This window comes from Durio zibethinus, chromosome 22, assembly GCF_047325235.1.
Source record: "Durio zibethinus cultivar Kanyao isolate XHJ-2024 chromosome 22, ASM4732523v1, whole genome shotgun sequence".
In the NCBI taxonomy this organism is placed as follows: Eukaryota; Viridiplantae; Streptophyta; class Magnoliopsida; order Malvales; family Malvaceae; genus Durio; species Durio zibethinus.
Window position 1 is genome coordinate 20,104,426 of NC_143183.1, and position 27,170 is coordinate 20,131,595.

The 27,170-nt window shown below is 29.6% G+C and overlaps 3 protein-coding genes across 13 annotated transcripts; all 3 read right to left on the minus strand.

Moving 5' to 3' along the window:
• Positions 1–318: 318 nt before the first annotated feature.
• Positions 319–4,907, minus strand: LOC111306795 (LEC14B homolog). Of its 10 annotated transcripts, none has more exons than XM_022904725.2 (10): positions 4,850–4,907; positions 3,755–3,999; positions 3,498–3,617; positions 3,299–3,376; positions 2,700–2,891; positions 2,442–2,519; positions 2,100–2,275; positions 1,699–1,857; positions 1,028–1,088; positions 319–694 (listed from the first exon to the last, which is right to left on the minus strand). In XM_022904725.2, exons 2-10 carry the CDS (start codon positions 3,932–3,934, stop codon positions 503–505), a joined length of 1,236 nt encoding a protein of 411 aa, XP_022760460.2. In that variant the 5' UTR covers positions 3,935–3,999; positions 4,850–4,907; the 3' UTR covers positions 319–502. The 10 variants fall into 10 exon arrangements, with proteins under 10 accessions (XP_022760460.2, XP_089607705.1, XP_089607704.1 ...); XM_089751579.1 differs by having other exon boundaries at positions 319–708; XM_089751578.1 differs by having other exon boundaries at positions 319–947.
• Positions 4,908–5,711: 804 nt separating this feature from the next.
• LOC111306797 (Major facilitator superfamily protein) lies at positions 5,712–9,506 on the minus strand. Its single transcript, XM_022904727.2, has 18 exons — positions 9,230–9,506; positions 8,882–8,944; positions 8,709–8,798; positions 8,551–8,610; positions 8,382–8,447; positions 8,236–8,301; positions 8,071–8,146; positions 7,926–7,990; positions 7,740–7,832; positions 7,571–7,651; positions 7,403–7,487; positions 7,280–7,326; positions 7,129–7,191; positions 6,865–6,924; positions 6,711–6,764; positions 6,535–6,594; positions 6,304–6,418; positions 5,712–6,209 (listed from the first exon to the last, which is right to left on the minus strand). The coding sequence occupies exons 1-18, from the start codon at positions 9,434–9,436 to the stop codon at positions 6,094–6,096; spliced, it is 1,467 nt and encodes a 488-aa protein (XP_022760462.2). The 5' UTR covers positions 9,437–9,506; the 3' UTR covers positions 5,712–6,093.
• A 9,800-nt stretch (positions 9,507–19,306) lies between these two features.
• Positions 19,307–25,379, minus strand: LOC111306798 (squamosa promoter-binding-like protein 7). Of its 2 annotated transcripts, XM_022904729.2 has the most exons (10): positions 24,730–25,379; positions 24,114–24,277; positions 23,786–24,003; positions 23,606–23,680; positions 23,393–23,500; positions 22,665–22,782; positions 22,213–22,348; positions 21,576–21,735; positions 20,703–21,269; positions 19,307–20,080 (listed from the first exon to the last, which is right to left on the minus strand). In XM_022904729.2, the coding sequence occupies exons 1-10, from the start codon at positions 25,281–25,283 to the stop codon at positions 19,769–19,771; spliced, it is 2,412 nt and encodes an 803-aa protein (XP_022760464.1). In that variant the 5' UTR covers positions 25,284–25,379; the 3' UTR covers positions 19,307–19,768. The 2 variants fall into 2 exon arrangements, with proteins under 2 accessions (XP_022760464.1, XP_022760465.1); XM_022904730.2 differs by lacking the exon at positions 23,393–23,500.
• Positions 25,380–27,170: the final 1,791 nt, after the last annotated feature.

Consider the following 27,170-nt stretch of genomic DNA (forward strand, 5'->3'; position numbering starts at 1 on the left):
ATTTGATTAAAAATAAAATTAATGTAATTCTGTTCGGTTGACCATGCATTCTCAAAAGTTCATTTATTATTAAAAGTTCAATAATTATTAAAATTATTTTAATAAAAATTTTATTATGTGAACAAGATAATTTCTTTTAATGATTATGATTGTTTTTTTTTCTTTTTTTGGTTATTTTAAGCTCAAAATTGTCATGAATCTTTGTGGTTTATATGCCGCACTTGTATATATTTCTAATAATGTGGGATATCCATTCGTATATTAATCTTCAATATTTCGCAACCCCAAGAAATAATATCAGCAAGAAAGACATGAATATAGAGGAAGCAAGAAGCTGAAACTAGAGACATTTGTGTGGTCAAACAAGAAGGTTTTACACAAATTTACCATGTCCTGAATTAAACAAGAGAAATCTTTACGAATTTTACCTATACAAACTGAGTTACCCAGAAGGCAGGAAAGAGCGTTAAATATAACCTGTATTTGGTAGAAACAATTGCAATCAATCTTCAAAAGCATGGTCTTCCCTGATTGGCTCCCATCGTGAGGGTTCTTCGTTGCTCCCAGGAAATTCCCATCTAGCAATGACACCATCCCAGGAGGAGGTGATGATCATTGGATAGAATGGATGCCAACTACAATCTCTCACCGGAGCTTTATGATGGTGACGACGCGCTACCAGAGCTCTGGTCACCTACAAAGAATAGCCTATTTACAACTTGCTTAAAATAGCAGCAATCGACATAGTGTCCAGCTGAGCTGAGGTAGAAGGTTCCATGGCAAGGGACAACTTTGAAATGTTTGGAACACCATGATATAAGCAAGCGATCCAATCCCACAGGAAAATTTTACGGAGTATGAACAGGAAGAAGATAGAAAGTATAAACTATAGTATATGTTCGATATACAGCTTATCATTTCATCTGTACCCTCGTCCGACTGATCAACTTTTTAGGGGGGGAGAAGAAAAAAAGGATTATCTTACATAAATTAGTTAAAAAAAGAAATGGTGAAATTGGATACTTACCAGATCATATATATAAAGAGAACCATCACTAGAGCCAGTGTAAATGTACTTCTGGCCAGTGCTGCAAAATGTGAATTTCAAAGTTAGAAAATATGTAAAAGCCTTCTAATTGAATGCACGATCTCAAGGTCCTGAACAAGACAAGTTAATGAGCAGACTACCTAGTTGAATAGGTCTTGTTAATAAAAGCTAGGAGAATTAGCAAAACTTGAAAAGAGAGAAGGGGGTCAGAATGACTACCCATTACCCGATATGGCTAGCAAAGGCCAGAAAATCTGTGTTTGCAGCAGTTTGGAACTTGCATAAGCAGCCGGTTAATCCAGCTCACTTTAAGGCCTCTACTAGGCCAACATAATACCAACGACAAGCCTAGGTTTCAAAAGTGAGGCAAACTTAATTTGTATGGCACATGCATCAAGCTGACTTAAAGTGAAACATTGAACTGCAATCTAGAGGTTAAAGTGAGATTATAGCTAACTCCAGTGCCCCAGTCATAATGAAAGAAAAAAGATCAAACCATGTGATTTCAGGAAAGGTTTTCAGCTGGCCAGATTCAGTCTAAGATTTCAGAAAAGGTATAACCCAAGTCTTCAAAAAGTTGGACAAGCAAGCATTTTTAATGAAGAACAACACAACTATGGCATGCCTGCCTATAGGCTATAAGAGATTACCTATATGCTGGAGAGAAGTAACAACGAATCAAAGTACGCAACACCGAATGGCCTTTGTATGTTGCCAATGACTGATCATGGAGATGTTTCAGGGCTCTTGCACGAGTTGGGTAATCCATCCATCTGTAGTCCCAGTCAGAAAATCTTAACCTTGGAGCGCTGTTTAAAAAAATAAATATTAGTGGTAAGAAACACAGAAAGCATGGACAAAAAAGACTGGAGCCCTTGACCATTATAGATTTCAGCATAATTCTAAGTTCAAAGATGATATTATTGAATAATTATTATTAAACCAATATTTCATTGATATAACCTATATATCAAATCAACCAAAAGGTAACTATCATGAGTTTGAAGAAAAAATTGCATGAGGCAGAAAAGAGAGTTAAGTGTAAATTTACCATGTGGCATTGGAGGACATCTTTCGAATATCCCAGAGTTTTGTGGTCTGATCTTTTCCATTTGAAATGAAATATCGGCCATCTCCATGGCTATCAATGAATGTAATCCCCTCTAGATGCCCCATCAAGACCCCAGCTGCTTTTCCTTTAGTGACAAAGCAACGCCTGTCCCACACCTGTTTCAGCCAATAAGCAAGGACTTTCTTTATTATACAAGATGATCAGCAAGAGACTACAGCCACTTTGATTTCAACCAACACTAAACTAGCATATATAAGACAATCAAAGAAAATCGGCATCAAGATGCATAAATCTTCAATGGGGTATAACCATAAAATTTACCTTACATAGATGATCATCGCTGCCAGAAAATATGAGATGCCCAGTTTCATCCGCAAAGCACACAGTGTTGACATCAGACTATGAGAGAAATTAGGAATAGGATTTTAGAATCTCTAAACATCTTCAAGTTTGATATTCATCTCATTGAAGCCAAATTTTATACTAAGTACTAAGGCAATCACAGGAAGTTGGAATGCCCCCTGCAGTTAACCAAAATAAACTTCAACAATGTATTGGCATGGCAATTAATTGTCATACCTTATGAGCTGGGATTCGGAGGCTAGGTCTTTTTGCCTCAAGATCATAAACATATATAGACTTATCACTACTTGCAGCTACAAGCTCTCTTCCATCAGTAGAAAATTTCACAGAGAAAATTCCTAATTCATCCTCATCCTCATCATCGTCATCATAATCATCATGAGAAAAATCCAAACCATCATGAATCTCCTGCATAAAAATAGAGCTATAGTATTAATTTAACATAATGAATAATATGATTTCCAGCTAACCCTTTGGAAAAAGTAATAAAACAATGGACTCTGTCATAGCAATTAGCAATATATAGTCCCCCAACCCCATATCTTTTAAATCCTAAAGATGCTCCTAAAATTGAAGCGGATTAAATATGCAAGTCTCTCAGACCATCCAATGTAATAATTGCATAATCCATTTCCGGAAGCAGTATGGCATTTTCTGTTGTTTATAAATGTCATGAGCATTTAGTTATGTCTAAGATGGCAAAGCAGAGTTCATTCTTTTCGCACCATTGAACATAATCATTTGCAATAACACTTAAACAAGTCAATATGCCCATAAAGTATAAATTTTGAAGTTAGTAGCACTTGTAAACATACTGTGATGTTTGCAACTGACTCTGTTGCAGCAGATCCAACATTCACAATGTGTACAATAGAGGATAAACTAGAATACACCTGCAATATTAGCAATTACTTTAAACGAAATGAAACCAAAAGAAAGAGGGAAGGGGGGAATATAATCAAAGAATACCAGTAACTAAAAAGTTTAACTAAAAGACAACAATAACACACTTACAAGAAAACGTTGATCTGGTGAAAGAGAGGTATCAGTAATCGTCCATCTCAAGCTTTTTGCAAGGATGTCCTTCTGAATTTTCCATCCCTTGTCCACATTATATATCCTAATGTGGTTTTGCTGCCTCATGGAAAAGAGCAAAATCAGTCAAAGAATAAGATCATAAACACTTAACTTTAGGCAAAGCCATACAATCCGTTAACCAACAAATATTCTAGTGACTATTTTATTTGTAGCCCAAGGGAATGAAACAATACCTGGAATCCAGCAACGAAAAGAGATCCATCAGCTGAAAACTGAGACACATATGCTCGACTTTGCATCCGATCCACCCACCAAGGACCATTGACAGGCAAATACCGGCTTAAAACATGACAACAATCAGCCAATGAGAATCGACCTCTTCCCGTATAATTACCCTCTCGACCAACCAACATTTTCAATGTTGAAACAGGTAGTTTCTTCCCGCCCGGCACACCCCGGGACAAAAGTTCATGGGGTCCTGATCTAAGGTTTGTGAGTTGAGCAATATCATGATCAACATAATCAGAATTCTTACTACAACCTTGTCTTGCAGTAGTTCCACTAAGGGCATCCCCATCATTACAAGCATTAGAATCAGTTTGGATCCCACTCATTATGTACACTAACTACTTAAATTTCATCAAATATATGATTTCCACTTAAAACCCTCAATCTAAAACCCCAGTAACATAATTCTTTTTCATACAATCTATAACTTAGTTCTCCCCTTTGTCAATCCTGCAAATAGAGACATTTTTAACTTAAAGTATTATAACTCAAGCTCTTCAACAACACAAACAATTAAAAAAATATATTTTTATTACAAACCATAACATTCAAATCATCATTATTTGGAGCCACATGGGGCTAATTAAAATGAAGCTTTAGAGGATTCAAAGTATTTTTACAGTTAAAATTAAAACTAACAAGTCCAAAAAAAAAAAAAAAGATTCTTTGGAGAAAGCTCCAATTCAAGCAACATTGCAAAAGTGAAATATAAAAAAAAAAAAAAAAAATCACTGTTTGGTTGATAAGAAAAACAAGAGAAAGTAAAAAGCTTCAAATTTTGGAATCATCATCATTTACAACAATAGTAAAACGATTCTAAATCCAAAGACGTAAAAGGCAATAAGCACAAACTTCTTTTGACCAAATTAATAAAAAGAAGAGAATGGAATCAGTCCAATCCAAAAACTCAGTGAAAACTGTAAGATAAAAGAGAATTATTCAAATCAAACAGTCAGCTTTTTGAGTTCCTTAATTTCCTCCATTTTCTCATCAACCAAACAAAAAAAGAAAAATAAAACAGACGAAAATTCGTGTCTCACCTCCTTTTTCAGTTTACCAACTGAAGAGCCAATCTAAAGAGAGTTGATCAATTGAATTGTCCTTTTACACTTGCTTTGTCTGTCTTTTATATATTTTTTTTCTTTTTTGCGTGCAAAAAAAGGCTTTTGTTGAAGCGTAATCGACAGTACGGACGGTTCGGTGGAAGTTGAAAGACAAAGAGACACGTGTTGGATCATGACCTGATCATGTGTCGTGTATTCACGCGGGACTGGTTGCGTTTCGGGCTTTCTAAAAGTGGTAACTTGTAATAACAATAAAAATAAATTCTCGATCAAAAAAAAAAAAAGTGATTGAAACGGTGCGTTTAAGTTTTTAAGCCTAGCTCAGATTTTATAGTCCTTTAAAAAGTATGAGTTTAAGGAGATTGCATTTTGCGTTTTCAATTAAGATCATGTTTCATATATACTATTCTAAGTGAAGTTGAAATTTTTTTTATATATCATAATATCAATTTTAAGTTTCTTATAAATTGTGATAATAAATAAATTTTCATTCTATTATTTCATAAAATTAAAATTATAATATTTTATATTTCATTAAAACTTTTTGATCGAGTAACAAATAAAAATTTTCTTATTTGAATTCATTGTATGTGAGGGCTTATGTTATTTTATTATAAATGGTAATTAGATTTTGTTCGTCATTTTTGTATTTAATAAAAACAATTACAATGAAATAAAATTTCATAATCTTTATTTTATTGTTATAATGTTCTAGGAATACTTGTTTGAATATCAACCATATAAATTATTCTAACAATTAGATTGGTGCTGTAATTTTATAGCTTTTCCATTGATTCATGCAATACTGCAAAAATGAATAATATCTGGAGAATAAGGATGCACAAAATTATTAACTGCAATTAAGAAATTGAAAGATTTTTTCTTTTAAGATTACAATGCAGGAGCTAAGAAGAATGTATCTCTTTAACTTATCCTAAAATTGAAAAAACAAGACAAAAAAAAAAAAAAACATGGGCTGAAAAGTAATGCTAGAGGCTGCATGATCTCATCCAGAAGTGATTTGCATGACATCCATTGGAGTCCAGAAAAGAACAGTTTGTTCCATCTATTCATGCTGTGTCATGACAAGGAAAATTTGGCCTTGGAATTGAGAGGATGCTTGAAGCGAAAAACCACTTCAAAATTTTCTTCCAATATCTTCTCCTGATATTTGTGGCATTTTAATCTTTGAAGCAATAGGTTTTGTTTGTTTGTTCCTCTTATGAATTGATGCTTGCCTGGATTTCTTCTAGTGTTTTCCCTTTTGTTTCTGGGACAAATTTTGCTACATATAGGATGGTAATTACAGAGAATCCAGAGTAGACAAAAAAGGTTCCTGAAATAACAAAAATCAAACATATTCAGAGTTATGTTCTGAAGATATTTCCAGGTTTTTTTTGGCTAAGTTGAATGGTGTTTGGTTCATTCACCTGAGGAACTCCAGCTCATGAGAAAGTTGAATGTGTAGGAGACTGCCCAAGCACCTAGCCAATTCACCAGGACCACTAAGCTACCGGCCACTCCCTTAACATTTATTGGGAAAATCTGCCACCCCAAAAGAATAGGTTTCAGGTTAAATTTCGGATTATTTCAAATTCAATTTTTTAACTTTGAAAGTCAAAACAGATTGGATTTAACTGTTTCAATAGGGTAATGCTCACCTCAGACATTATCACCCATGGAACTGCTCCCATTCCAATTGAGAAAGATGCTATATAAATCTGATTTCAATGGGAAAAAAAAAATAAAAACATGAAAATTGGAGTAAATAAAGCAAAAACCAAATAAACTATTGAATAAGAAGCCAGCCTTAAATATGTTATTATGGTTTACTCACCAGTACTCCAGCAATAGCTAACATTGGTACCCATTCAAGCAAAAGATTATGGTCCTGATTCATAAATCATGAAACAGGTTCAAAAACTGAAACAAAAAGGACTAGACTCTTAAAGTACTTCACTGACAGACAATTATTATGAGTCCTGACTGACCTTGAGATAGAATGAACAGCCAGCTAGGAAGCAGCCAAGAAATGTGCCACTGGCAGAAACCTGCAAATGGAAAAAGCATATTCTCATCCCAAACTTTCCCATCAGAATTTCAAGATGTAAAAGGAAAAATAGCCAACAGTCGCAGTTGCGTAAACTATTGGTAGAATGCTGAACTATTAATTCTGGTGAATAGAGTTCAAATCATGGCAACTTGAAGTATTAAAAAAAAAAATGAAAAAGTAAAATGTTGGGATGAATAATTACTATTATCAATGGTCTTCTTCCTGACTTGTCCATTAACATTGCTCCCACAACAGTTATAGGGACCTAAGGATTTCATTCAGATGGGTAAGTTAAGAAAAGGGGAAAAGACTATGCATTGAATTTTATTATCAGAATGACAGAAATTGATTACCTGAACACAAGCATATGCTATGGTTCCAGTTTTTCCTGAAGAAAGCCCTGGAAATTGTTTATAGAGTTAAGTTTCAGTATAAAAAATGGCATTGAAATAAGGCACCTAGAATCTATTATTTACCAGCTGATGCAAAGGTTTCACTTGCATAGAAGCTGATTCCATTAATTCCTCCAAACTGTTGGAATACCATTAATGCAACTCCAATCTGAAGATCAAACAAAAAAGTTCTATCAGAAACCACAAACAAATAAGAACCTTGAATCCATTGTCGAGAAAGGAGTAACTCACAATCACTGAACGAATATATTTTGATTGAAACAGGTCCAATAGTCTAGTTCTTGGAAGGCTTTGAAGAGTTTCTATGTATATCTGTTGAGACACCAAAATAGTCAGCTCAAGTAACTTTACATATTTATCAAGTTCATACAGGTGATATTTTATAGTTGAAGGTAAATACTTGAATTTCTGTAGCTTCTTGAGTGATATCAGCATCTTTACCGCGAAGTTTGCGTAGAGCAACATGAAATTCTTTATTGAGGCCAACCTTTGCCTGCCAACAACAAATTTCAGCATTCATGTCCTGCTTTTTTTCTTCTTTTTTTTTTTTTTGCTTATAGAATGTACTATCAATTGAAATGCTTACCAGCCATCTCGGAGATTCAGGAATGAAAAAGAGACCAACAAACAGGAAAATGCATGGCACAAGTCCTTCAAATCAAAACAAACAATTAGTCTAGTCTCATATTTAGCTTTTGATTGGAATTAATTTCTTCGACAAAGGGGATTACCAGTCAGAGCCAGTTCCCTCCATGGTATGATTGTTCCTATTACGAATGCAACTGATGAACCAGTAACAATCATGAGCTGCAAGGAAAAGATGGGAGAGATGGTGAGGACATAAACCACACAGTTAACCATAATTCATAAGCCTTATGATTCTACCAGGCTCTCACCTGATTCAGTGTTGTGAGTCCTCCTCGGAGATTCTTTGGTGCTATTTCAGCTACGAAGATTGGAACCTGTTTGTTTAGTTGGAAAATCAGAGACTAAATTTTGCAATATTATTTATCAGGAAATACATAGTTTTCAGAAAAATTACCACATAGGAGAAAACTCCAATGCCATATCCAGTGGAAAACCTTCCAACATCCAGTGACATAGCCCCCTGCAATAGGAGCAATGCAATTGAGGGTACTTTATCCAATTTAACACTTTCTGATTCTTTTGCCAAAATCCTAATTACTCTGAGATAAGCACCAAGTGCAAACCTTAGAGAAATATACAGCAAGCCATCCAGTAATGCAAAAAGCAGCTGATAATCTCATTGCCTGACTCCATCAAGATACCACAAAGTTTAGTACAATTCTGATAACTAATTTACAAAAAATCTTTCTGATTTTCAGTTTAATCCTGAATTTTAACATACCCCTTTTCGACCAATCAAGTCTGCAATCCGGCCACTAGTCACAGCACCAAACATTGCTCCAATGGTTAAGATAGAACCAAACATTGAGAACTGGAATTTCATCAACAAGTCAGTGGCTCCTAAGATGAAATGGAAGCATTAATCAAGAATACGAAGAGAAATAGAAGGCCAACCTCAGCTAGAGACAGATTCAGATCTTCCCTAATAGCAGATTGAGTGGGTGCTGAATACCCCACCTGTCAAAAGAACAACTTAAGCTAAACAAACCTTTTTTTGGTTGGTTTTTTGTTGTGATTTGTCATATTGTAGATTTGATTCCCAACCAAAAAGAAAAAACAAAAACACAAACAAAAAGAAAACATTTTAGTAACCAAGAACTTTGTTTAAACCGGGAGCTACCTCAAACTGATGAAGAAAAACAAAGAAAAAAACCAGAAACATAAACTGAAACTTTGGTTCTGAAAGCTGTAATGACAAACAAAAAAAAACGAAGGGATTTTCAGAGAAGTAAAAGTACTTACACAAGATCCAAATTCAAATGAACCACAAACAGCAACAAATGTGCATAGCAAAACCATCCAAATGGATCCATTGCCAACACTAGTCTTATCAGTCTCGTGATCATTTTCATGAACAACACTTTGCTGTTTTGAAATCAATGGCTTCTCTAAATCTTCCAGGGAATTAATTTCCCCGGCTTCCACATCTTTAAACTGCCCAATTGCCATCTCTAGTTTGACAACCCGGGACTCGAGAAACAGAAAAGCGAGAGATATAGGAGAAGGCTAAGGTGTTGGCGAGAACAAGGCCTGAAGATGAGCTTTATATACTCATCAGATTTTTTTTCACTTTTTTTATGGCAAGTAGATATTTTTATTTATCTATTTCTCAATTATTATCCGAAATTTTTATGATTAGATGATAAATTTTATTGTAGGCGTGACATTAAATAAATTTGGCATGTTGTAAATGATTGAGACCGTTAGAGGAAAAGATCAAGGCCGCCATTGGCAGATCGGCTAAGTGCTGGATTCGAATGTGAAAGTGAAGCTGTCACTGACGTGGTGGATGGTACATTTCTGACAGCTTCACTCATTCATGAGATCAGACAAACATTTCATTTGGACGCTTTCATGCAATTTGCTTAAAATATCATAATCCTTATTACATTGAACAATTAAGAAAAAACGAATATGGAAATAAGCATTTTCCTTTTTAACACAAATAATGGTAGATTTGGTATTTCACATATTTATATTGTGTAAATTATTAATAATTTATATATTTATATTATATTTTATATAAAAATTATGTATTATAATTTATATTAATATAAAAATATAAAATATATTTTTAATTTTATTAAATTTATTTATAATTTTTTAAAATTTTAATTCATATTATTTTTATATCTATTATTTTATTATTTTTATATTGTACAATTATGTCATATCTAATATTATCTAATCTATTTAATGGTACGATCTTTTCTTTAAATGATCTTAAAAATACAAAAAAAAAAAAAAAGATTAAGCTAAAAATATCATTTATATTTAACTTATTATTTAAAACAACGATGCATACATACATTTTTTTTAAATAATAAAAAATATAAAATGAATTTACATTAAGTAGGATTCAATGATTCTAATTCTTAAAACAATTTGTCATATGGAGGGCAATGAAAATAAAACCATTGGTCATATGAAATCATATGTTACGTTAGGCACATTGAAAACATTTTCGTGTTCAATTAGAATTGTTACATTGGAATTTAATTAAAATATATATAAACTTATTTTGCTTATATGAACACTTAACTAGAAACGTAAGAAATTTTAAAAACATATCTTCAAATTAATACGTAAGATAATTTTTAATTTTATGTTATTTATCAAATAAATAAATAAATTTAAAAAATTATAAATTATTTTAAAATTTAAATTTTAAATATATTTATTTAAAATATTAAATAAATGTGTTTAAAAGATTAGTAGTTATCCAAAGCTTTGGTTTCAACTGACAAAAAGCCAAAAGCCACTTTTATCTGTCAAATATATATTATCTTTTTAAATAAATTTCATAATAATCTAAATATTTATTTTTAAAATTTAAAATTTTCAAATATAATAATATATTATCCTTTACAATGAATATCATAATAATTTAAATATATATTTATCTTTTAAAATTAAATTTTGAACAATTTTGATAAATATCTTTATAATTTTAAAAATATCAAATGTCTCAAAATGATAAATTATTAAAAGCCTATCAAGTCTCAAGATGATCAACTTGTGTGGATAATTAATTCATATTTAGAGGAGAGATGTTTATTTAATTCGTCTTATTTTTTTATATCCATAGAAATTGATTTTTCATTATTGAGATTCATTGCGTAATTAAGAAGCATATCACCTACAATAATTATATTATAATTATCTAATCAGATTTTAGAGTTATGTAAAGTTTTTCAAAATATTACATAAAATCTATTCTTATAAGCGATGAATTCTCACATAATTTTTCATTATGATTGGATAATTATAACATTATAATAAAAAAAATTTAGAGCAAAAATGCTCCTCGCCTAATTGATAATTTGATAACACATTTAATTAATTATGATACCATATAAAATTTTTGTTATTAGTAAATATATTGATGAGTCAGAACTAAGTTTAATCTAATAAGTACATATAAAACTAAAATATTAAAAAGTTTTTAAACTTTATTATTTCATTTAGATAAATTCTTATTTTTTTTTTATACTCAAATAAACTTTTATTTTTTTATTTGTGTTCAAATATATCCTTATTTTAAATAAAAAGATTGATTTATATTAAAGATTTATCTAAATATAAATTAAAAGATAAGGGTTTATTTAAATACAAATTAAAGTTTAAGGACATATTTTAGAGCAAAGTGAAGGTTGTCTAAATAAATTGATAAAATTCAATAGCTTTTTTATTATTTTAGTCTTCTTAATTAAAAGTGGCATACAAAGGATTTAAAGTTTAAATCTTAGCATTTATAATTTTTTTTTATTCTTAGATGACTTGTTCTACCAAAAAATATATTCAAGAGACAAGCTATCTACTTTATCAATTTTGTCTCAAATATTTTTTTTGCTAATATATATATATATATAGTTATTCGATAAATTTAAAAGTTTAATCTATCAATTCAAAGGCAAATTAAATTATTAATAAATGAGATATTTCACTTAAATCAATAAATTATATTCGCATAAAGAGAAACAAATTTGATGGAAAAATATAACAAAATTTGTAGTTTTTTTTTTTTTCGATATTAGAAAAAGTAATTAACTATTACTAAATTAATTAACATAGTTTTTTTTTAGTAAACATAATTATTGTAATATAAGGGTCAAAATGTGCTATAGATATATGTACTCTTCAATTTTTAAAAATTCAGTCACTCTAATATTATTTAAAAAAATTTAGTCTTTATAGTATTATTTTTTAAAGATTTCAATTCAATCATTAACAATAAACATGAACTAAATTTCTTAAAAACTAATATTACAAAGGCTAATTTTCTTTAAAATAATATTACAATAATTAAATTTATTTAAATAATACTATAAAAATTAAATTTCTAAAATCAAAGAATACAGATATCTATAACACATTTTGACCTAATATAAGTATAGAAAGTATATCACTTATAAATTTTGTTATTACAAAACTATAATTGTTCAATTAAAATAAAAATTTATGTAAGAGTTTATTATTTATAAATATGAATTTCATATAAAATTTTGATAAATTTTACGAATTTTAAATTATAATTAATTAATTATATTATAAACGTTATAAATGGTATTGCTTACAAGGTTATGATGATGGGGATATTATCATGATTCATGAACATGATGAGAAAATTTTTAGTTGAGTTAATTAAGAATTTAATGGTAATCAGATTAAGTAATTAACCAAATCAAAGAATTCTTATATCCTAAAAAAAAAACAAAAAGGTAAAACTGCTGTTTAAAGAGGATATTTTTTAAAGGCATAATCATTGTATTAGTTACATCCACTAATTATTTATCATTGGCAGCTGTGGTCCCTTGTCCAGTTGCCATTTACTAGGAATTTTCAATTTTGACCAATCTGCTTGAAGATTTTCCTTTATTGAAAAATGGTTGAAAAAATTTTTAAGAGTCTTTTAACATTTTCCATCCAAAAGAATAAACAGATAAACCTCATATTGCCTTTTTAAAATCATTAAAAGAATTATATTCGAATAAATTTAAAAATATTCGTGTTGTTTTATTAAAAATATATATATTATTAAATATTTTTTAATCATTCAATTTTAACTTTTAATGAAATAGTAACATGATATGTAAGTTGTTACATACAATGTAGCAATACAACATCAACAAAATTTTTTAAAAAAAATTTATAATGACACACTAATAATAATACGTGATATATTAGATGAAGTGATAATTTTTTAATTTAATATCTAAAAAATTAAAAAAATTAATAAATCCCTAGATTTTAATTCCAAAAAATAAATGACCTCAAATAAATATTTTTTAAAAATAAATTAAGAATATAAATAATACATTAATATTTATAAATTATTTAAATTTTATTTAAATAAAATTTAAATTTAATTCGATTATTATAAAAATAAATTCGAATAATTCATCTACTCATAATTATTTTATTGACAGTATTTTCTTTAAATTATTGATAGGCAGCTAAAAAACACCTAATCATCCCACCAGACTCCCATAAAAAAAAATCATTTAAGGTAATAGATCACGTTTTGTTCTTATCAAACAAAGAATCAAGAAATTAGATTAAATTTATCTTTACCAATTGGGTTAGCTGAGTTTGTAAATATCGGATATTTTATATATAAAATTAAAATTTAAAATTGATTTTCATTATTAATAATCTCTTTTAAAAGATAAATTTAATACAAAATTTTATTTATTATATTTTTTAACTTAGCAATCTCTTCTTATCTAAATTTTTAATAATAATAATAATAAATTTATCTGTACGAAGTTGCTTTTTGAACAAAAGGATAAAATTTCAACCAACAAAAGAAAAAAAAAAGTAATATAAAAAGCTAAAAATCTAGCTGTCTCTGAGTCAAGCAAATATTTTGATTTTAATAACAAAAAGTCAATGGCCAGATTTGTACGACAACAAAACTACGGAGATTGCCAGCTAAGGCTTTGTCAATCTGAGTCAGAACCTACGCAAACGCATTTGTCAATCTGAGTCAGAACCTACGCAAACGCATCATTGCTCAATTTCTCCACTTGATCAAGTTGTGGTTGTATTTGCCAATTTGGACCCAACTTTTGCCAAATGCAATTATATTATCCTGGCTTATCTGTTTGACTTAATATTCGTTTTTTTTTTTTCTTTTATAATAATAACGTTAAATCCACCAAAGTTAGTTAATTTATGAAATCATTTTTAAAAAAAATATTAAGTAAATTTAAATTTTAATATTTATAATTTTATTATTATTATTAAATTACATCCTTTTATATATAAAAATAATTTAACAATAATTTACTTTTAAAAGATAATACTTTTTAAAATATTATTAATGTATAAAATTTATACAGTGATAATATTTCGAATACAAACTTTACATATATACTGAAAATTTAAAGTTACATTTTGCTGCAGCTTATTTGTTATTTAAATATTTTTTAATTTCTTAACACATTGTTTGGTGCTATTTTAAAAGTCAAAAAAAATTTTTTTTTCATTTTTTCCTTTGTTCTCTCTTACTAAAATAGGACCTTATTTCTTTAGGTAATTTTAAGTTGTCAGGAACTATCGTACCAACCACCGATGCCGAAATATTTTTCACTGCAAAATTTCACCACAAATCCTCGTCAACCTCCTCATCACCATTCCAAGCTCGGATTTTTCAAAATCAATGCTTAAAAGCCTAAATTTACAATCCAAGTCGCGACCTAAAACCTCCAAAACACCTGCCTTCGTTATTTCAAAAAACCTCATCTCCTAATATGTTTATCCTTTAGCCTTCTTTCCTCCTAATTTTCAAGCCCCGAACCCTCTAAATTTCTATGAAATTGAAATTCTCCATTCTTTTTTCGCTATTTCTTGGTTGTTTATGCTGTTGCTTAATGTATTTTTGTTTTCTTTTTTGCTTGTGTGGCTTCGAAAATTTTGCTTCTTTTGTGTTATTTATGTTTTTGTTGGTTAAGCATAGGTGTGTGGGGTGGTTTGGCTTTGGATTGATTGTTTAGGTGATGTTGCGGTGGTTGATAGTAACGAGGATTAAAAATGTAAATGATACATTAATATTCATAAATTATTTAAATTTGATTCAAATAAAATTTAAATTTAATTTGATTATTATTGAATTAAGTTTAAGTTCAAATAGTTTAACTTATTGAATTAATCGAATTCGAATATTTTAATGATTAACTCGAATAATTCATAGACCTAATCAAAATTTTAAATTTAATATATTTTTATTATTTTAATTAAAATATTATTATTTTATTTTTATATATATCAATTCGAGCTTGAATTCAAGTTTAAACATAAAATCAAGCTTGAAATCGAGTATAAAAAATGAGTTCATTTTTTATTAAATAAATCTATTCAGAGTAAGTTTGAATAATTTGATTTTTATTTTAAATCAAATTCAAATTTAAAAATTAAAATTCAAGCTCAAACAAAATTTCAAATAACAAATTTTGATTTAAACTCAAAATTTTTACTGTATTGACTTAATTCGACTCGATTACACACTTCAATAAGAATTGATGGTTTATAATTTTTTTAGTTGATCTAATTTTTTGCAATTCTAATTTGTAGATTTTATTTTATTTTTTGTTTAGATTTTTTTGTAGATCTTTTTTTTTTGATACGCATATTTGATTTTTGTTTTTTTTTTAATCTTTGTATATTTCATTTTTTTATTATTTATAATTCAATTTATTTTTTATTTTAAGCACAGGGTAAAGTATTAATGTTATAATGTTGGAACGACAAAATGGTAACTTAATAATCTTGGACAGGTGTCAAAATTTTATTCCTATAGGGGATTTTTTTGGGTATTTAAGGTTATTAGGATTAAGCGATAGAAAGATTTTTTTGCAAGTATCCTCTTATAATATATATAAAATATTATAGATAAATTTATTAATTTTATTAATGAAAAATATGTTTAATAAAAAATTTTGTGGTGTCAAGAGAAAATTTTCCTTTAAATTTTTTTATTTTCCAATTTTGGCCACTTAGATCCCTCTCTATCAATATTTGAACTCTAATTATTGGAATTAATATATAGTTTATATATGATAAGAAAATGTATTATCTTTTAAAAAACTTTAAAAAAGGTCATGTTTCGAGCCCTTTTTTTAAAGATTTTGTAAGGGTTTTCATAAACGATACCATTTATTGGATTTTGTTTAATTATAAAGTATTATCTGATTGAAAATTAATCTTTAATGATTTTATATTTTTAAAAAATATTATTAAATTTAAATTTTAATTTAATTGATTAATATAATAAAATGATAATTAACAAATATTTTCTTTTATTTTTAAGTTATGATTTTTTTATATTAAAAAAAACTTCTTTTCAAAAAGGTAAATCCTTATTTATAAATCACAATTTAGTCCTTGATTATAAAAGAGTGGGATCTTGTCCTTGAACGTTAGGAGGCTTAAAAATACCTTCAATGGCGCCCATGATGAAGTATTGAATAATAAAAAGGAACAAAAAGATGAGGGAGACAAGTTCCTAAGATCTTATATGGTGGTCTCAAGCTCAACTGTATATGATTTTGTTCCATCAAATATGATTCACGTCCCAAAGATCTTCAACACAAAAGATTCTGTAATTCCTCTCAAGCGAGTGCCCTGTGTTTGATATTTCTTATAGGCCCCCCAGGCTCATCCACCGATCAAACCAAACAATGGGTCTTATAGACTTTAATTCCTCCAACAACGTAATTGTTTATTTGGGCTTCATTGAAAATCATGCAGTTTCCTGCAACAAATTTGGTCCAATTTTTAGCAAAATACAAAGAAAACAGCAAGCCCACATTAATTTCCTTTTGATAATGTCTAACACCATTAGTTTCTTAATCTTATAAAATTAAAAAATTTCTTATCAATGTGTAATTCTTATTTGTGTTTCGCACTCTTTGGGGTAAAATTTTGAGATCATAAGAAAAAAAAAAATGAGTGATTAACAATAAAGATTGAAGGTAGTCTCAATACTTATACTCTAATGCTTCAATCAACGGTTAATCTAATAAAAAAAAAAAAAAGATAGACAGAAAGTAATAAAAATTAAATGATTAAAGAGTATTTGGATAGTACTATTTATACCAATGATACGAGAGATTTTAGATAGTCTAAATTGCTTAAGGTTAACCTTAAGGGCTAGAGATGACCTGATAGGTTTTAAATTGTTAGTTATGATAAGTTAACATTCAAAAAGTTCAGTACATAAATTATTGAGATGATCGAACTAACGTAAACTCATAAATTCAAGTTCATCTGACACATTAACTCGATCAAAATGATCAAATTAACTTTGATTGTCTACTAACTTATGGTAACGAAAAAAAAAATCCATAATACCTTTTGAACCTAAAAATACCCTAACAATTCTAAACATAATATATACATCAAACCTAAAGCTTTCACCTTTCGTGAGTCAGAATACCATTAATCATAATGTATACATTTTGCACTGGTATTGAAGTTAGAAATTAGATCGGTTGAATTTGCAAAATTTTTTTTCTTGTGTGAGTAAGGGTATGGTTGTTTTCTTTTGGGATTTTCTTGATTCTCTTTGGTCGAAACAAGCTTGCAAAGTTGATGAAAAACGAGCAACTGAAACCAATTTTGGACTAGATTGGTAGGGATTTTTTTAGGAAGCAAAAGGTTTCGTAGGCTTTACTTTTAATATGGCTTGGCGGCTGCTTCTATGCTCCCCATGTCCATCGATCCCATCCAATATAAACTTATATCAAACCTAACTATTGCATCACTGTGAATGTGTAAGATTTTGTATCATAATGAGTTAATGTCTCGAATTTAGGTGAAAATGTTTAATATGGTTTTTGAATTATGATTTTATTAATTAATATGATATTTAAAAATTTATTCATTCATTATATGTTATTATTTAAAATTAATTATATTATAAGTAAATATCGTATTAATTAATAAATTTATAATTTATAGAATAAATTAAAAAATTTTTAAATTCAAATATTATATTAAATATTTTATTATAATTTAAAAATTATGAAAGTATGACACGATCTTGTCACAAAATGTGGATTTCTCTCTTTGAAATTTGAGTTGCAAAGGAGAAATCAATTGAAGTGAGAAGAAATGGTGGCTTGGGTTGAAGGAATAGATCTCCAAGAATTAGATTTTTTAAATAACAAGAGCAGGTTTGTAGTTACTGTTATTCGCAAGTTTTGGAAACTGATGAAAATATATCCATGAAACTTTATGTGCTTTGCTACTCTCGGTTTAGCATGTGATTTGGTTCTTGAAAAAGCAACCATGTTCCTGCTTGGGATGCAAATCTTATAATTAAGTGCAGTAAAATAATTTTCATAAAAGAAAGTTCATCAATGACGTATCTATTTTAATTTTAATAGAAGAGTAAGTCTGTATGGAAATTAAATATGAACGAACGAATAAATATGTGTTTGTGTTTGTTCGTTTATTTTTTAAAGTATTCATATTTGATTTATATTTATTAAAAAAATTATTTTATTCATTTAAATAATAAATTATTCATATTCATTTGATTAAATTAAACAAACTCATTAATGAACATTAAACGAATATATTCACGAACGTATATAAATAAATACATTCATAAATAATAAATAAATCATAATTAAATAAATTTAAACAAATAGATCATAAACGAACATAAATAAACTCAAATAAATATAAATAAATCTTAAAATAAAATATAAAAATATAATTTTATTAATATTATTATAAATAAATAATAAAAAAATAATAATTGAATAATAAACAAATAAATTTTAAATTAATCATAATCTTATTCGTGAACATTAACAAACGAACAAACAACTATTTATATTTAATTTATTTAAAAAATAAATATATAAATAATATTCAAAATTATTTGTTAAATTTAATAAATAAACAAAAATCTAACGTACTCATAAACGGATTCATCCGATTCGTAGTACCTTCCAGGACAATTTGTTTGACATCTTACTTTTCTCCTAGTAAATGTATTATGCTTTGAAAGTCAAGAGTCACATGCAATCAATTCAAATCCAATTGATAAAATATCCAGTTCGTACTCCACTGGATTCAGATAATCAAATCTTAAAACTCAATTTTAACTCAATCAAATTTTATTTTTTTTATTTGAACTCGGCTAATAATTTAATTGAACAGATCAAACTCAACTCAATATGATAAGTTGCATTCAATAAAATTTTGTAAATATTAACATTAAAATGATATCTTAGTCCTTTACTAATATATACATATATAAATATACTAAATTTAAATATTCTTATAAGCTTCTCGAATCAAATATTAAACTTAAAATTCAACTCAATTCATTACTAACTATAAAGTAGCTTAAGCTCAATTCAACAGTGAACGAATCGAGCTCTAGCTTTTTTCAAGTTAAATTCGAATAACACACAAGTAATTCGAGTAGTTTACATCAAGGAATTGAACAAAATGTACAATACAGGAAAATACAAAAACCTAAAACTGCTTAGCAATTCTAGTTTTTAAGATTTACAATGAATATCAGCTAACTCTTACATTCAACAACCTTCATGTTGCCAATACAAATTCTAGATTCCCCATTTTTGTGAGATGCACTTAGGTTAAGGAATCAAGGCCAAAAGTAAATCTCAGAAATCAAATTCAAAACTTGGGGGGAGCACAATCACATGCTGAAGCTTGGGACAGCCTGATTTCATCAAACCTAACATACATTAAAACATATTTACATCTGAGATCTGTAGCACTCACCTGGTTCAGACCTCAGTCGACATCTAAGACCCTTTCTAACAAACACCTGCGTATTGTTACTGCAAACTCACCAACTGTGTTAGGGTGGAAAAAGACTGCACACATCCCTAAGCAAATAGCAGCTGTAGCAATTACAAATACGGTGGGACGATATCCCAATGTTGTGGTGGCAAAAATGGGACTACATGATTCTCTTCGGAAGTCCTTGCTAAGGTTCACATTCATGATAATTTCTTTGTTTAGAAGCCAAACGGTCTCACTTCTAGCCAAAGTAGTAGATGCCATCAACGTTGGTAATTTTCCACTAGTTCTTTCCTCCGAATCCTGTAAATAAAACATCGTTATGAGTATCAAAATAAGTACAATATGAAAAAGCTATATAAAATGATATCAGAGGTCTTCAAAATCCCTCTCATACTCTCCTCAATACTATCCTTCGTAATGAAACATATTTCTACCTCAGTAGCCAAAAATACAAAACTTTCATGCATTAAGAAACCAGATTGCTCAAAGTTTCATAGAGGCATAACAACACATCTGTTGAACACTAGAGAACTTTTGATCAGTCTTAAGACATTTGCATGGCAAACCCTATGCCAGAAATTTCTCAAGACATGATACCATACAAAACACTCTTGCATCTATTTCATGGCAGAAAAGAAAAAGATGTTAAACTTTGATGGAGAGTGCCTTAGCCAACCATCAAAGGACAAATGGATTTTGGACAAAAGAGCATGTATATCACATAACAAAAAGGAGAGTGCAGTTAGTGCGGGATTTTTCAGCCCAAAAGGGACAAAAATTAATGAGGATTTTCCAAAAGGAAGACAATGCAAACACTTTTCCAGCGACATGGTGTATGCTATGTGGATCATAAAAACCATTGCGCTTTATTTTGAACCAGGAAAACAAAATTGTCTTATTTAACAAAAATTTCACTCCTCACCTGAGAAACATTTGGAACAACTGCTAGCTCATCATTTTTGAAGCTTCTTTGAGAATACCAATTTCTTTCTCGCTCAATGTACTCTGAAAGAAGCACTGGACTTTCACCCTTTTGAAGTTTGTTACTAAGGATATCTCTAGCATAATCCATATATTTCTTTAATAACCTTATACCAGAATCATTAGTTCCAGTAAACCCAGCCTTCTGCACCACAGTCTTCAGATTTTGCAATACTTTCTTCAAAATAACTGTTGATTCGTTTTGTATGAGAAAACTCAATAAACAATTGAATCTTTGAATTTGAGAAGAGGTCATAATTTCTTGAAGATTCTCCAATTTAGGCTCCCTCAATAACCAAGCTATATCTAAAACAAAGTCAGAATAGGCACTTTGTCGTGAAGTTGATGCTTCACATAACTCTAACAATGATCCAGTAGCAGAAATTTTTGATCCTCCCTGAAAAAGAGATGCATCAAACCTCTTCTGTAATGACTTCATCTCAGAACAAACTTCCTTGTCTCCAATTAGGACAGGAATAAAATTTGATAATCCAGACTGATTCTCAACCTACAAAAGAAGTCCATAAATGAACAAATATGCCCCAACAAGATAAATCCAACATATTATGTTAAAACCTCATCCAGATCGATATAAATTTATTGTATCTCAACTGAGGGGAAAAGGAAAATTCTTTCATCTATTTGTTATAATCTTATCGTATGCAAGCAATAGCTGAGATAAACTATTGAATGTGAATAACAAGTCCTCTATCCATTTAACAAAATCGAGCATAGAGTGTAATGGATTTGTCAAATATTTTCTTTGAGATGAGATAACAACAAAATATTAAGACACAACTTTCACAATACCCACCTCGATGAATGCAGGACCAAAGAGATCTGGTTCAGTTTGAGGAACATATATTTTGTATAATCGATGATCACAACTTGGAGAATCCTCTTTACTCTGAACATGTGTGGACGCAACACAATAATCATTTGGCAGATACCTTCCAGCAAAAGATACTAGAAACCTGGAATGATTATCATCTTTCTTAAATATTATATTATAACAGTTCACTATTCTGGCACAACAGAAAAGAAGAATAAAAAATAAAATAAAATTACAGGTCCTGTATGACCTTCATGCAGCATTCCAAGTTTCAACCTGCTTACCCCCCACCCCTCCCAAAAAAAAAAAAAAAAACAAAAAACAAAAAGTACTTTGGACCATAGATCAGAGAGTATTAAACCCACTATCATTGACGGTAACAGCAATTTGAGGCTAAATAATACCCTGAAATTTTAAAGAAATGTCCCATATAGCCCGATTCCACGCACTGCATTCTCTTAAAACGAATCAGATGTGGGAAGAAGAGAGGCTAGTGAAAGATTATTCATAGTGTTGTCAACTAAATATTTTTTGGGAAAGAAAAGAAAAAGGTAATAAAGGCAATAAAGATCAAAAAGAAAGAGAAAGTTTGGATACAAAATAAAGTTAATATCCATACCGAAATTTGGGCTGCAGCAAATTAGTTCCACAGGCAACAAACTCCATCGGCTTGCCAGCCTCAAAACATGCAGGATGAACATAATGAAGTCTTGGGGCTTGCACCTCCACATCAACTTTCACCATAGAAGTTCCATCTAACATAGAAGAGACCTTAATCACATAGAGGTCTAAATAAATCAAATATAGCCACCTAGAAGACTGAATAATTTAAACCATGAAACGAAGCACTGTATATTAAATATGAAATCAAGAGCCTACTCCATGACAAAAAATCGTAACTCCTCCAACATGCATACATGTTGGTTGAGGCCAGCAGATGACCACACATGAGGAAAAAATTTATTCACTGGAAATTATCTTCCAGAAATTTCAACCATCTACTTCAAGGCTTTTCAACTGGAGACCTTGAAATGAAAATCATGAGTGGTGAATTTTACATTTTATTCTCACCTTTCCTTGTACGGAAAATCATGTTGTTAAGATAAATAGTCATGAAGCCTCTCCCATATAGCATCCTTCCAGGTGTGAAAACAAAGTTATGCATGTGGGTCATTGGATTTTCAGATAACTGTTCGGTAGAAGAAAAAAAATGAGGTTAATTTCCAGTCAAATCAGACCAAAAACATGAAAGAGAACGACAGAATTGCAAGAGTGAGAAGATAATTTTCTGATAGAAAAATCTAATCACAATGTTGGCCAGAATTAATATTGACTATCAACATTAATTAAAGACAAATAAGGGCATAAAAACTCAAGACTATAGCATATTTATGAAATGTCTAAAAAGTGGATTTTCATTAAGGTAATTTTCCTGATGCACACCACAGTATTTAGTAAGCATCAAAATTTACACATTACAACAAATTGCATTCTTTTGTACACTCTTAAGTTATTTGATGAATATACCATACACCAAAAGATCATTGTTACAGTGATAAACACAAGCATGTTACAAATAACAAATCAAGACTTCCAGAAACTATTTAGTTAAAGGGAATATCAGTAAAAGTCTTTTCTGCTTACGTTGTTAGCTGAGAGAAAAAGAAAGAGGAGAATAAGTTATTGGCTTTAAATTTGACTATTGATGCATGTGATGTATGTAGACACGTCTGCATGGCCAAAATAATAGCCAAATATAACCTAAAAGTAGATTAAATGAAAACCATCTGATTGAGCACCTTCATCCACATATTCTTTGGCATTGAAATGAACATGGTCAAGATTGTGCAACCAGGGCGGATGTAGCCTTCCAACTCAACAGGCATATTGGCCAACCATTGAAAAATCTGTAATTCAGTTGGCCTCATCTCAATCAATTCTTCAGGTCTCTAACCACAAAAACCATTCTACTTATTTAAATACTAAACAGTAAGAATAATATGTTAAAATACTTGGTGCCGAAGTCTTCGTGGGAATTCTGCCGGATTCCAATCATAAAGCTTGAATGAGATCCTGCCTGTAGGACACTATAAAGAAACACAAAATCAATATATGTCACATGCAAGCTTCTTCTTATGAACAAAAAAAATGAAGATACTATGCAGCTAACATGAACAAATCAAAGAACCCACCATGGAAGAGTAAGCAGTCTTATTGTCACAGTAAGAAGTAGAAATGGAAACCTTGGAGTCATCTTTCGCTCCATCTGTTTCAGTTTCATTAAGAGTTACAACACTATCATTATTAACACTCTGCAACATGGGAGCTGAGCAATAAGTAGAAACATGCACATCTTCAGACTCAAAAGCTGGTTCTTCTTCAGCTATCTGACCACTGAAGCTTAAATCATCTGTATAACAAAGAATAACACATTATGTGACGAGGAAGGAAAGCTAGCATGCAGTTCCTAGAAAAAGGATTCCATCCACAACTAGCTGCATTAAATCAAATTTAAATAACCTTTTCCTGCTTCACCATCACGTGCAATGTCTTCACTTTGCAAGCCCTCTTTGTTGACTGCAGTCTTAGAACCAACAGGCTTCCTTCGCCGTCTATTGTTGTGACGCTCTAGTTTCCTTCGGCAACTCCTTTTACCTTCATCAAAATCCGATAGCAGGTGAAACCTGACAAGTAAATTGATACACAAAATAAACAGTTCAATACAACTAATAACAATAAACAAAAAAATTCCAGCTTTACATTTAACCATAAATAACAACTTCATTCATGGTCTAAAATTCAAAAATTTCACTTCTAATGGCTTCCATTGATCAAAAACATTAATTGTAAATTCCACTAGATTCAAAAAAGTAGAGAAATTCAATTAGAACTTCAAGGCTCCGTTCGATTGTTACTTCTGTTATTTACTTTCTTCCAAAATTAAATGTAATTCTAAATTTCACTTCTAAACCTAAAGATTCAAATTATGCATTCAATTACATATTAACCAAAAAACCCTAAAAATCAACAATAAAGCATAAATTATAAGCAGAGAGACATAAGCTTAGCCTAAAAAGTGAGAGGCAGAGTTTAAAATTTAGCAAAAAACAATAACATAGAGTAAAATAGAGCTTACTTGCCACACTGTTGGCAGTATCTCTTCGATTCTCCATCGATCAAAACGGTGGTCGAGTTCGCGCATCGGAGACAAACTCTATGCCTCCTATGGTAGCCTTTAAGCTCGCTAATATCCGCTTTGCAACTCGGAACTTGGCACCGACAGGTCCCTGGCCCACATCGACCAGTTCGGGCTCGCTTCTTACCCGGCACCCCCGCCTCTTCCTCTTCAAGCTTCTCGATTTGCGCGTCGATCTCGGGGCATGCGCACGGAACCTGACCAGCTAGAAAATTTGAACAAATCATCCTCGGGTCCCGCTTCCTAACACGACCCGGTCCGGGAACTGGATCCGGATCAGTGCCTGTTGTTTCTAAAGGAGAATGAGATGAATTTTCGTCGTCAAAGGAGATGGAGAAGTGTTCGTCTACGGTGAAGTCCAGGAGATCGTCCCAATCCCAAACGGAGGAACTCGGGTCAGCTTCAGTGACCGGGAAGTGCACGTCCATTTCGGGATCCTTAGACCGATGAGTGCCACGTGGCGTTTGCGTTCGAGGAGATGGATCTTGTTCCATAACACTAAAAACCCTAGAAATCCGAAATCCAGACGATTTGGTTAGTTTGGTGGTTGGATTAGTTGACGGAAAAGGGACGAAATCAACAGGTAGGTCGGGCTAGACTCCGTTTTTTTTATTTTTAATAATTCTTTTTTGTTTTTATTTTTATATTTTATTGGGTTTTTTAATAATTTTATGGAAGGACGAAAATGTAGTGATTGTGGGGACAACGTATATTAGGGAGCCACGCGCTGGGGAAGGACACGCGACGGCTGAAAGTATAGCGTGAGAAGGGAAGCGCGTGGAGTTGGACGGTGGAGGATCGTTGTCGAAAGAGGTGAGGAGGCCATCTGGTATCTTGTCTTACTTCCAATAAAACCGGATATTTTTTAAGAAGATGCTTGTCAGCCGACGAAAGTCATACATTTTGATGGTGCTGCTATGCTCTCAACGCTGCCCTGTTTTTTTTTTCCCTAATAATAAGATTATTATTAAAGGTTATAATATTTAAAAGTTTTGTAAATTATAATTAATAAGATAAATGAATAAAACTTTTAATGAATCATTCATAAATATATTTAATTTTTATTTATTTATTAAATTTTAAATAATATATTTATATTTATATTATTAAACAAATTGTATACGAATTTAATTAATTCATTTATATTTATAAATAAAATCATTTAAAATTAATTCGTTCATTATTTGATTATTATTAGTTTATAATAATAACAATATTATATTTGTAATTTTTATTTTAATTATATTTTAAGATTCATATATATTGATTTAAATTTATTTATATTCATTTAAGATTTGTTAATTTGTTTAAATTTATTTTGTTATAATTTACTTATTATTTATTAATATATTCGTTTAATATTACGAACGAATTTATTTAATTTAATCGAATCGAATATGAATTAAATATAAATATCTTATTATTTAAATAAATTAAATTTAAAGGAATAAAATAATTTTTTTATTAAATATAAACTAAACTCAAACATTTTTAAAAATAAAAAAAAATTATGTAAATATATTAATTCGTCTATATTTGATTCTTTTATAACTCTAATTATAATATATGTTAAACTTATAATAAATATATTTAAAATATTTATTAACATTATAATTTTCATGGTCTTAATTACATGCTTGACGATAAGCTTAATGACGTGATGAGATAGGAGACTATAAATTTGTCACTCAAATCATGGTTGTCATTATCATATGTACAAGCATCAAAATGCTAAGTTGGAAAACTGAAAATCGTCACTATTAATGCGAAGATTGCATTTGAAGCAAGTATTATCAACAAAAACTATTAAGCTTTATTTAAGGATGCAACAGTCACCAAACAAAAGAATAAGCGATTGATTTAATTAATTAAAAATTATTTTTTTAATAAAAAAATATTGAATTCAAGTTTTATTAATGATAATTTATTATGATCATTTTAAATATATGATTTATAATCTTCTATCTTAGATTGTCAAATACGATATATCTTATTTTAATTTAAAAAATTAAATAATTTATCTATATCAAATTTTTTCTTTAAAAAAAAAAGAAAGTATAATGCCGATTGAGGAAACTTTGAAGTTTTCATAATAAACTACGATGAATTATCTTATTTATTATGATTGAGTTTGTTTTTAGATTTTATAAATTGAATTAATAATAAGTGAAGTTAGTAAGATAATATATTTTTTAAAAATATATAAAAAAATAAAATATGTATCAATATTTTAATTTGTTTATAAAATTAAAAAATTTTATTATAAGTATTTAAAAACAAACTCAAACTATTTTGTAAAATTTATTGACGTAAAAACTATTTTATTTTAATAATAACCCAAAGGAATAACGATTGAAGCAATGTATTTTCATAGTAAGATG